Raw genomic sequence first — 12,043 nt, 5'->3', positions numbered from 1 at the left:
TTCGGGCAGGATGGGGCACGTGTGCGCAGCAGCCCCCGGGCAGGGGCAGGTGAGCCGAGGTGCTCCTTGCGAGGAAGATGCTGGCAGATCAAACCTGGGCTTCTTGCCCCAGAGTAAAGCCTCCCAGGAGCCGGAGGCTTGTTCCCTGAGTAAAAACTGGAATACTGAGATATCACAGTGGGAGCCTCAGTGCAGCCCATGCCCTGCCCCATCCTGCCCAGGAGATGCTGTGACTTGAGCACTGAGCAGTGGAGGCATAACATGGATTTGGGGCATAACCAGCATTTCTGCATTTATCTAAAATTTAAGTTCTTTTGTTGAAATGGTGTAAAATCATGCACAAACCCAACATGGATTTAACACCTGGCTCCACCATCTTAGTTTAACTTGATACAAACCAGATCTAAATCAAGGTGAGACTAAGGTTTATAATGATTAAACCTGCAGGCTTCAGTTTGTAACAAAATTGCTGAACCTGGGCAAACTTACATAGGGGCAAGAGTAAACATGTTCCAACTTTGAGATATCCAAATATATATATTTATATATATAAGTACATATATATATATTTATTATTCTATATTTATATATATTTCTTTTCCTCCCTGTCCATACAGAAACTGAAATCTGAGGTCGCAGGAGAATGTCACTAAAGGAAGAACATCAGTTAAGGCAACTCTGTCTTTAGTCCAGCTGGGTGTCAGAACTCCTTTAACTTCAGCTAGATGCATGATTGTGCTCCTGTGAGAAGTATTTGGGGAGCATTGGACATGCAAGTGCATAATTCTGTACAAGCTTGTAGCTTACTTTGTACAATAGAGTATGCAACTTGTTAAGCACCTTATATTTTGATTAATAAAATTTGGGTTGTTCTGGCCAGGTTTAATGTGCTCTTCTGTCCTGTTTCATCATCCTCAGTCATTCCAAGAAGGTCATACCAAAGGTAACAGGTTTGACTGGGGAAAATTCTATTTAGTCAGCATGTACACTGTGTGGCCACCTAGGATATGCATGAGATCTCTGTAGCCCAAAATAGGAGAGCTGAATTCACAGCCCAACCTTTTCGACAAGTATTTCTTAGCCTAAAATCTCACTTTCAGCTGTTCTCTTTCTTGTATGCCTTTGGGTATGGGCAGGGAAGGACCTGCCTACTGGATGAGCTATTACAGCAGCAGCCTGCTCCTACCTGCCTTTTTGTGTTCTGCTTGTTGAGAGTTGGCAGGGAGGAGCCTTGGAGTACTTAGAAGTAGTGATTTTTCAGGCAATAGTAAAGTGCTTACCTGGTCTTGAAAAAATTAAACCACAGCTCCTCTTCTCCATGGTTCAATTGCTTGCAGCTATTGCTCTCTTTGAGCTATTTAATTTGTATCATGACCTGTAAAATATGATCTCTAGGGAGAACAATCCAGTACTTTGCTGTAAAAGCACAGCCCTTGGCTGCTGTGGCACATGCAGTACCAGTGATTTGTATGTTTGCAGTGAGCACTTCCATTATTTGCTGGCTTTACTGACTCTAGTTTTACTGTTGTTTTTTTTTTTAATTTTAATACACACATCACATTAAGTAACGCTTCAGCCTCTGCCTGCCCTAAGACACTCTGTGGTCTCTAAACAGGGTGCTTGGCTCTAGCAACACTTCAGTATTTCTTCCACAGAAATGTCCTGAAGAAGTTAGGAAGCTGATCAGTAGAGAAACACAGATCAGAGAAAGTCATCACAAGACCAGCAAGAAAATAAGCACTTTGTGCCCTCTGTCAGATATGAAAGTGAGGTAACTTAAGGGTTTGTCCTTAGGCTGTTGGAGAGAGTGGTAAAGACTTCATGTCTTGTGGTGGTAACTCCATAGGGACTAAATAATGAACCATCTATCATAAAGAAAATCATCAGACAACACAAGCTGTTCCTCATGGACAAGCCCTTTCTCAGGCTGAAGGGCCTCAAAAGGACTTTTTTCTTATTTGAATTTTTAGTTTTCACAATGCTACAGTTCAAAATGGCATTGCTCCCCCACTTTTTCATTTCTACATATGCATTCTATAAGCTACTTGAGGTGCAAAATACGACTTAGTGATTCATTGAATTTCTTCCCCATGAATCTTTAATGACACTACTTAAATACAAATTCTATTTTATAGAATTAAAAAGAACAGCATATAATTCACCTAGAACACAACATCATCAAAATAAATCAAGTGATTCTTAAGGAATTGCTTGCAGGGAAACTGAAGTCACATCATTAATAGGAAATCTGAGGTCCACAGTAACTGTACGTCATACTTTGCACCCAATAAACTTCTTAAACTAATCATCTTTTAACACAAAGCAGCAGAAAGCAAATCTGTGTAAATGTCCCTATTTGAAATACATGTCCTCCAGCTTGAAAAAGCACTTTTTAGCTTTAAGACCAAATATTCATGCAGCGTTTCAAACTGTCTTTATTCTCAATAATTCATTATAAAGTTCTACTCTATCAAGGGTAACTTCATTACTGTAGAAATAATCTTCACAAGCTTTAGGCAGGACTTGGTGAAGCTTAGTCATAGGGATCCCCAATCTTCCTATAATCTTCTTAGCACTGGTTATCACAAAAGAAAAGAAAATAATCAGAGAAAAGAAAAATAAAACAATCAAGTAGTCCCAGCAGTAAGGTATCCAAATAGACTTGTTTACAAAACTGGGACTTTAACCATCAGATAATCTGTAGTGTGTTGAAACAGAGAAGTCATGACAATGACAGACCATATTTATTATCTTTAGGATGTGCTTAAAAGAGTTATTTATGCATATTTTAAGGGTTTTTTTTTCCCTTGGAAAATCAACATTGGATGAAATCTGAGAAACACAGGCATGAGGAAAAAAATCTCCAACCATTTGTTGTGATTTATGTCTTGTAAGGTACTCCAAGCAATTTGGATTTGGCTCAAGTAATGTAAAAAGGCAGGAAAACAGTACTTTAGGCATTTAGAAGTACAGGTCAGTTTTTAAAGATACACTCAATTCCACTTCAAATCTGCCTTGGACTGAGTCCATAACCCGACAACTCACTAGTTTAAGAGGCCCCAAAAACTCAGCAACATCCTATTGAGAAAACAAGTGTGAGAAAACCTATTGGATGCTCTAAGTGATGACTGGTTTTCCCTGAAAGTCTGCTCAATACTTTTCAGTAAGACCTTTCAAGGTGCCTGTACAAGATTATGTTCTTTATTTTCAGTACCTAATGTGAAATCAAAGCTGTGGGGAAAAGCCTGTATGTTCTTGATACCTTGTATCAGACTGTAAAATAATTTGCCTCTTTGGATTGTTTTTTTTTTTTTTTCTTTTCTTTGGAAGGGGGGTTGAGCAGACCAAAAAAAAAGCCTAGAATTGGCAAAATGTTGATTTCATGTGAGACCCCACACTGCCCTGTGACACTGGTGTGTCAGGCAGGGCAGGTCAGGCTCCCTGGAGCAAGCAGCAGCTGCTCCTGATGTGTCCACACTCCTGCCCTCATATTGTGTCGCCGGGGGGAATGGATGGTCTCAGGGAAGAGTGAAAACAGGCAAAAATCCTGTGCAATCTGGGCTGTCAAGAGATGGAGTGACACTGCAGCAATTGCCACTCTCTTCAGTAAAACATATTGATGGCAGGATTTCAAAAGCAGGAGGCAAGTTACGCCTTTTTAGAACAGAAATCTTCTTCTGTTACTTTGAAACCATAATTTTTCAGTAAGGAAAACATCACTGTTTCTGAAGTTGTCTCAGACACTCAAAGCATTTACAGACTAGGAAAAAATGTATTTTACAAATAGAAAAGAAGCTCTTGATAAAGATAGGGTCTTTTGCCCTTGCTTATCATCTTATCATATACTGTGATCCTGTTACAGCAGAATCTATTGTTATTAAGAACCTAATAGCATCTTCTTGATTTTTTTAAAAGCATATCATGAGTTATTTCTTCTTGGGTCCCACATAATCTCCAGGTTCACTGGGGAAAAAAGTAATTATATTTCAGACACACTTGAAAAATTTGTTTCAGGGATCTTATAGTGCTGAGTCCATATATGTCCCAAAAGGACTTATACAGCAGAAATGCCATTCACCCTTGTGCAAAAAGCAAATTTGAAAAAGTGTGCATTATAGAAACTTCAAGAGCAGGGATTGTGCTGCTTTTCTACAATGCACAGGCCTCTCCTTACTCTCCACACAGGTAGATCTCTGTGTAACAAAACTATCTGCAAGTAAATTCACAGAGATGTAAATATCTTAAATTAGGTTCATGATTTTGAATCAAGACAAAATAAAAGATGAGAAAATACAAAATAAAAAAAGGAGAATATACATTTTACAGAATCTTATTGTGCAGGTAAAAATAGTTACTTTCCACTTATATTCTTCTGTTTGAACTAAACATAGGCAAACAATCCTTCCTTGTGATTTCAGTTTTGGAAGAAATTCTGTATAACCTGACCTTTGCGCTCTGGTGCAGGTACGGACGCCAGTGATTTCAGTGGGATTAGCATTTAGTTACTGACATTTTCAAAATACTATGCTAACATCCTTTTATTAAGTGCATATTAAACCCTCAGAATCGCTGAAAAGTAGCTCTGCCTTTGGGTATTACTAACTTGAAAAAAAAAATCTTATTCTTGTAATTTTACTTCTTATGAATTTAAATTTTAAAGTTGAATTAAAGTTGAATACAATTAAAGTTGAATTAAACTTATTAAAGTTGAATACAATAGGGGAAGATTTCTTGCTTCCTTGCCCCTGCTTTCTTTGAATTCAAGCAACATTGGGCCAAAACTGGAATCTTATTGAAAGATAAATTTTAGCTTCTATTCTGTATTTGTCTCCTGTGCCATTTAAAATGGAGTAAATTATTTCAGTATTTTTGATTATTATATTATTTTTATTGCACTATAAAAGTAATCAGTTATCATACTGAAAAAAGGGATTAAGACAAAGAAATGCAATTTGAATAATTTGATCCTTATACAACAACTCATACAGTCCTCCTGGCACTTCCATCCTTCAAAAACGAATTGTCAGATGAAAAATGTCTAGTATAAAATTGGGAAAAAATGGGGAACTCAAAGTGTTTATGCTCCACATCCATAACTTGAGAGTTGTTTTTTTTTAAAGTCTGACTAGCAAAATTGTCAAGTGACATGAAGGTTTTTAACCCTGTTCCTCAAATGAATTATTCCAGGTCAGAGCACTGAAAGGAAGTTCAGACAGACCATTAACAACCTCAGTTGTTTAATTTGCTATCAATCATGGTGCTTTCTTAATTATCAGTTAATAGAAAAAAATTTATAGCAGTAGGAATAACAATGAACTCATGTCAGAGTTCAGAATCATGTCCACTTGAATGGAAAAAAACCCCAGCAATTTGCAAGAGTGAAGTTAGGTCAAGCAAGGCATCAGCATAATGTAGATTTGTAATAAAAAAAGTCAAAGGTATTCTCAGTTTTCTTCTTCCCCCCGCCCCCCCGCCAAAAAAAAAAGAAAAAAAAAAGAAAAAAAATATAATTCTTGACATAACAAGGCAAATAGGAAGCCTTTATCCTGTCAGACCATTCCTGAACACAAGGTACAATGGGCTGAGAGAAATTTGCAGAACTATCACTGGCAAAGCAAGGTTTTAATCTCAAAAGAAATAAAACATATTGCAATTTTTAGTGGAGAGACAAGGCAGAGGATGTAATAAAAGAAGGTATGATAGCAAATGGAAAAAACAGATCAACAGCGAATCATCCATGACACAAATGTAACCAGACTGAAAACCAGAAATCAACAGAATCCAGACTTGTAGCAAAAGGCAAATCACATAATAGCTGGGACACTAATGTCCAAATTGGGATACATTTACCTGTGTGGGACACGATGCTTTTGCCTGGTTTTGGTTTCCTCCTGATGCCTCTGGAGCTGCTGCTTGTCCAGACTGGCAGGAAGGATGGGCTGGTCCCAACAGCCTGGGTGCTGCAGATGTCTGTCCAAGCATTACAAACCTGGAACCTACCGACTTTCCTGTGGGCACAGATGTCAAATACCGAGGGGAAGGAAGGAAATGTCCTAAATAATGAAAAGTAGCAGCATTTAGAACTAACTTCTCTGAGCTGTAACTCACAGAGATGGTGGTTGTGAGGAGGGAGTAACAAGCTGCTGCAATAACACAACAAACTGCAATTTGCTGAGGGTGCTTCATCACCTGAGAGTTAAACTACTGAGATCCTGCTTTTCATGGCCACGTACTTTGACTGAGTACCACCTTTTCTAACACAGCTTTTCACAGACTAGAAGAAGTGAGAAGGGATACAAAGCCTGAGCCAGCACCTTGTATGAGCCTTTAAGGATTTACCCATACCTCAGAGGCAGCTTGGATATGATGAGGGGATGCAAGCCTCAGTATAAATTTACATGTACAAGAGAGTCACATCTGTCATTCTAAAATTAGTAACAGCCATCTTTTTGTTTTGAGATACTCAAGATATATGAAAAATGGTAGCCACAACTGTGACCTATCAAGTAATCACATTGGTCAAAGGTCAGTTGAGGTCTTAGGAAGCTTATAAAATGATCCTGTCCTTTTTCTCACACACAAATCAAAGGGGCAGGAGAATATGAATATAAGAACACTCTGAAGCTTATGCACCAGAGTTGAGTGCCAGACAGAAGTGCCTGGGATCTCATCCAGCTCATCTGCAAATAACAGAACAGCATTTTCTTGCAGATATGTGAAAAGGTTAGTAAAATAATTTGGTCTTAGTCACACATGGGAAATGTCAAATAGATGGCTTCTCAAAATCACAATGTGGGATGTAAGACCAGGCATCTCTCTTGGTCTGAACCATATCTTTTTTGCCCATGTAAAATTAGCCTTGCCTCAGAGTACCTGGAATCTAATAACCCTATCTCACAACTATGTATTTTCTTGTTTCTGCAATTATAGGTTTCAGAGTTCTCCCCTGAACCATGAGGAAAAGAAATAGCAGAAGGTCAGACAAAAATGTCCAGCCTTCTCAGACAGCTATAATGGTAACCTGGCATGCCTGGTTTCCTAGCTGGAATTGTTGGTAAGATATTCCTTCAGCAACCACAAAACCCCACTTATTCCTTTGTCTCAAAGACTGTGATGATGCAATGCTGTCTCTTTCATTGCTGAGTTTGAGACATGTCTTCTTTAAAATACATGAGGTGAGAATTAGGTCATACATAGGGCTGACATGAGCAGCTGAGACATAGAGCTCAGATCCAAGAATGAAAACGAAGTCTCTGACAGAATTCCCCTGCTTCTTGTATACATATCAAAATAAGTTTCTCCAAGGGCTATATTGATCCTTTTGAGCTACATATCCATATCCATACTTACAAAAATGCTGAAAGGCAGCATGTCCTTGAAAACAAGACTATAGAACAGTAACTTAGTAACTCTAAAGAGCATTATCTAAAAAACAGCCTATGATTTGTTGAGACTCCGTTTTTTACTGCCAACACCAGACCACACTATCAGATGGAACATTCTGGCAAAGTCTTATCTCATTACTCTGAATGCCTGTTCCATTTCATAATCCTACATAAGATTAGCATATGGAACCCTATTAAAATAAACCTGAATATTTACTACCCACATGTCAGTCTATCCACATTTAATTAGACACTCAAAGTTCCTGAAAGAAAACAACATGCCTGAAATTCCAATTTGCAATTTTAAAACAGGGAAAACATGATAAGATTTTAGAAACAGGAATCTTGTATTCTCCGGTATACTATGGTTTATGGAGTTTAGCTGATGCACAGACAACTTAGCAGTGAAGTAAATTACAATGCTACTCACTTTATGACCCTTTACACTGGTTCATTTAGCTGGTGCCAAATCCAGCACACAATATCATACTGTAAATGTGAATTTAGTTAGGCTGGAGAGCACAACTGAATCGGTCACTGCACCATGTGACAGTAGATGCTTTAAATACTGGGTGATACACTGGCATGTATTACGTGAAAAAATGAACAGCTCACCGAGCTGTGCCACCTTTGCACGGAACAGACCATTTCAAACTTCATGGAAATGAAATAAGGACACACAAGAGTACTTGTTCATCTAAAGTCAGCAAAGGTTTTGTGTATGGAAGCCAAAATTCCTTTTTTGTTTTGGCTGGTAGTAGGAACGTAAGTTGATAAACTGACTGTCTTCTAAAAGATTTTTGCGTGTTTGGCATTGAATGCAGGCCTGTTTAGTGAATAGTATAATGAGCACAAAAATTTACTGTGTTAGGGAGTTTTGTGAGATCTGTGCAACTCAAAGTACTTTCCTGATTGCTGGAGAATGATTTGATAATGTGGTCTAGGAACTGCCAGTGGTTCTAAGACTGGTACTCTACCAATTGGTAAAAACTGCCTTATTTCCTTCAATTAATTTTATTAATTAATTAATAGAATTAATTTCATCCAAGATTAGGTACCCTGCAATGTGTACTTCTGCAGAGGCATTGCCTCTCTTTATATTCAATGGACAGGAATATGATGGGGCAATTCATTTGCATTTTGAACATTAGGATGTGAATGAAGTTTTTTTCTCTTCACTGACCATAAAAGGAAGCACAGAATGATAAAGGACTTTGTCTGCAAATATAGAAGGAAGAAGGGGTACAACTCCTAGTAGAGTTAGGCATTATGATAACAACTGATGCTCATGAGCTAAAAACTCTAGATGGGGGTATGTAAAGCAAGAGTTGTGATTTAGCTCAGGTAGGACAAGGACCTTCAAGAGACACTTTTAACTTGAATTTTAAGAGATGAACTGTCTCAAAACAGTGTAAATGGGTCAAACAGCTCATATAAGCTCACCATCCTCACTTGTCATCAGCCACACATCTGCTGGTGCATCAAACAGTAGAGCAGTTGATTGCACATGGTGCTCAGTAATGCACTTTTTCCTTACAGCAGAGGTTGAATCCTACAGCAGTACAAAAGCTGTTGTGGTTAAGAAATTTTCAAATTATTTATGAAAATCCATAGTGAACCTGATCTGCACTGATACATGTATTTCTTTGATCAACCTGAGATTTTCTTAATCACTGAGAAGATGCCTGTAATCCATATGATGTCCCAAAAATGCGTGGATGAGAAGAGTGGTCATTGCCAACGTCAAACTTCCTCATAATAGTTCTCCAACCAGTTGTTCTCCTGGATTTAGTTTTTGGTAGTTGCAATGGACCCTGCTGCTCACATTTTGGATTGGCCTATTTCAATGGGTTGCCAGTTTTCACAAAATAATGCAACAAGCTACACTGAGGTTGGAGAGCATTATAGATGTACTCTACATGTGATTGGGAGCTCTAATTTGAAAATGATTAATGGTTACCTACACAGGCTGAAACACCAGTGAAGCAACTTCTGCTTAGTAAGATGGTGACAGCTGCTTGATTGTTCAAATCAAGACCAACTTTACAGTAATTTGACATTCAGAGATACCCTCAATGCTCTCCTCAGTGAGAAAATTTAATGCAAATTAGATATTATTTACATTAATATATCAGGAAGACCCTATCCAGAGCAGCAATATGATCTAAAAAATTACACACATTAGCAAAGTCATTCAGTTATGTCTTTGTTTTAATGATTCTTTTTAAACATTGTTATAATCAGACAAAACATTTAGGTGATGAGAAAATATTTATTTCCAACAGCATGGACTCTGAAAGTTAGTTGGAAGAAGGCATGTTCAATGCTATGACTTTTCCAACGCTGGGTCAGTTGAAATAGTGTGTTGTAGTGCATATATTAACCAGTTACCTTAAGGAAATGCGAAAAGACATAGTGAACTAGGAGGTGAGTACAAACATCCAAGGCAGTAAAAATGCAGAATACTGACACATGGCTGAAAAATGTACTTTTTGTAATGCTCATTTAGTATCACAAAAAACTAGCAACTCACTTTAAAACATTCTTTGTCAGCAACCATACCTCCGACCAAATGAAACTATTGAATTTAATACAGTCTTTCAGCTGGAAGAGATATTAAGGTCTAACACTTATATCAAATGCTTAGATTTTGTTAGCTTTGCTTGTTATTTAAGATAATTTCAAGGTACTGCACCAGTATCACATAGTTTGTTTTTGTTTTTTTCAAATTGACTTGTACAGAAACATGCAAATAGAAATGCATGAGGGTTCTATGGATTTGATTCTAATTGTCTGTATTACTGATAGAGCACACCAAGCTTTTTTTTTTGTTACATTTTATGCTGAACTGTTCCATTTCCATTACCAAATGCCATCACAGTTCTCATGGCTTACTGTGTAAAGATGGAAAGTTGAGAAAGTAAGAATGCCTTCACTTAGGACATATATTAATGAAAATAATTCTTTTATAGATAGATATATCTATCTACATAGTAATTAAGATTACATGGTATTTCATCAGCATGAAATGTAAAAAAAACATTCTTCAAACACCCCAGGCTAACAGGAAAACACAGTCAACTGGCACAATACACTCTTCAACCAGTTTTGTATAAGGCTTCAGTTTTCCTGATGAATGGAACTAAATCGTAGTAGGTCTCTATACATTTTAGTAACTATAACCGTTTTATGTCTCAATATATTCTTAATAAAATAAAATCTCTGGTGTTATAATTAAAGATAGCTAGTTACCTTCTAGACAAATATGATCTTTTAAAGAGTACACTGTGTTTAAATATAAGAAGTAGAATTAAGGTGCTTCCATATTCCTGCTTTCATTCTTAAAAAGTACCACAGATAAACAATTGCAGTAATTGCTTGCGGATATGCTTTTCTTTGGCTTTTACCATATTTTTAACAGCATCTGATCCCCTGCTGGCAAATTTCTATAATAATTACTTACTTGGTTTTGTAAAAATTGCATTATAAAACTGAATGGAATAAAATGTTGGATGCATTTCCTGTGTACAGCTACACTTTTTTCTCTTCCTTTCAGAATTTCCATTTGCATCAAGCAACAAATGCAAGCAACAATAAATTTAAAGCTAGATTTTTTTTTTTTTGCACATTGTAAACTGGGTAGGACCAGGAGTTACTGACAAAACCAGCTGGAAATGCAAGATTAGCAAATTCTCTGTATCCTAACACATTACCATCTAATCTGTCTTGTTTCCCCGACACATACTAACACAATGAAGCTGGACAATGGTTCAACAGCAAGTGCATGTGATAGTTCTGGCAAGACTATTTTTGTTTTGATTAAGCATATATTTTATCCGGGAGGGTTTAGAAAAGCAGGGCCTTTTTCTTCAGGTCATTCCGCTTCCAAAGTGCCAGACGATCAAATTCCTCAATACTCATTTTGAAGACTTCCTGGAACTCTTCAGGGGACAAATGCCTCTTGAAAATGAAAATACAAAAGATATCATTAAGCTTGTCTCTGCACAGGAATATTTCTGCCCTAAGTTTTAAAACACACCACAAAATGATGCATTAGGGTTTGCATTTAAATTCCAAAATTGTTTCTGGAAAAGACTGCATCGAAATCAAATGAGCTCAGAGTAGCTGGGAAATGAAATTATTGATGGCAGTAGTGACTTTTGAAAAAAAGTAGTCTTTTCAATATAGTTCTAACTGAACAGAAAGTATGGTTTTTGGGAGAAAGTATGTTTATCCAGGGTGCCTGATGACAGAGCACACTGAGACAAATTCAAGTTATTCCAGGACTTTAAAGAGATTGATAACAATGTAATTGCAATTTGTTTTGCCTTGATCTTTAATGAGAGCACTGGACACCACACTGGTCCACTAATAGCAACCTTGTAACAAAGGAGAGAGCATACTGCTAAATTCTGAAATCCAAAATGTGACAGACTCTAGTCAGAAGTTCAGGCTGGATAAAGTAGGGGGTTTTTAAATGTCAAGAAATATGCTCCTATTTGATGTTTTCATGCTTTAATATTAAAAAAAAAATTAAAGAGATTGAGAAAAAGGGAAGAAATCCAACATAAAGAATTGGAAGGAGGTAGGATAACAATTCCCTAGCAATTATTAGCATCCACACTGAAAAGGCAGAATAGGTAAATATGTGAATGAAT

The 12,043-nt window shown here is 37.2% G+C and overlaps 1 protein-coding gene across 1 annotated transcript in view; it reads right to left on the bottom strand.

The window, feature by feature from the left end:
• Window positions 1–9,578: 9,578 nt before the first annotated feature.
• ABLIM2 (actin binding LIM protein family member 2) overlaps window positions 9,579–12,043 on the bottom strand; it is a 106,719-nt gene continuing 104,254 nt past the window's right edge. The window contains exon 21 of the mRNA XM_031060072.1: window positions 9,579–11,345. Coding sequence (XP_030915932.1) covers window positions 11,232–11,345 — 114 coding nt within the window. The 3' untranslated portion in view covers window positions 9,579–11,231. The remainder of the gene's footprint in view (window positions 11,346–12,043) is intronic.

The sequence above is a fragment of the Geospiza fortis genome, unplaced genomic scaffold (genome assembly GCF_000277835.1).
Source record: "Geospiza fortis unplaced genomic scaffold, GeoFor_1.0 scaffold147, whole genome shotgun sequence".
NCBI lineage: Eukaryota > Metazoa > Chordata > Aves > Passeriformes > Thraupidae > Geospiza > Geospiza fortis.
This window is presented reverse-complemented; position numbering and strand designations above follow the sequence as displayed.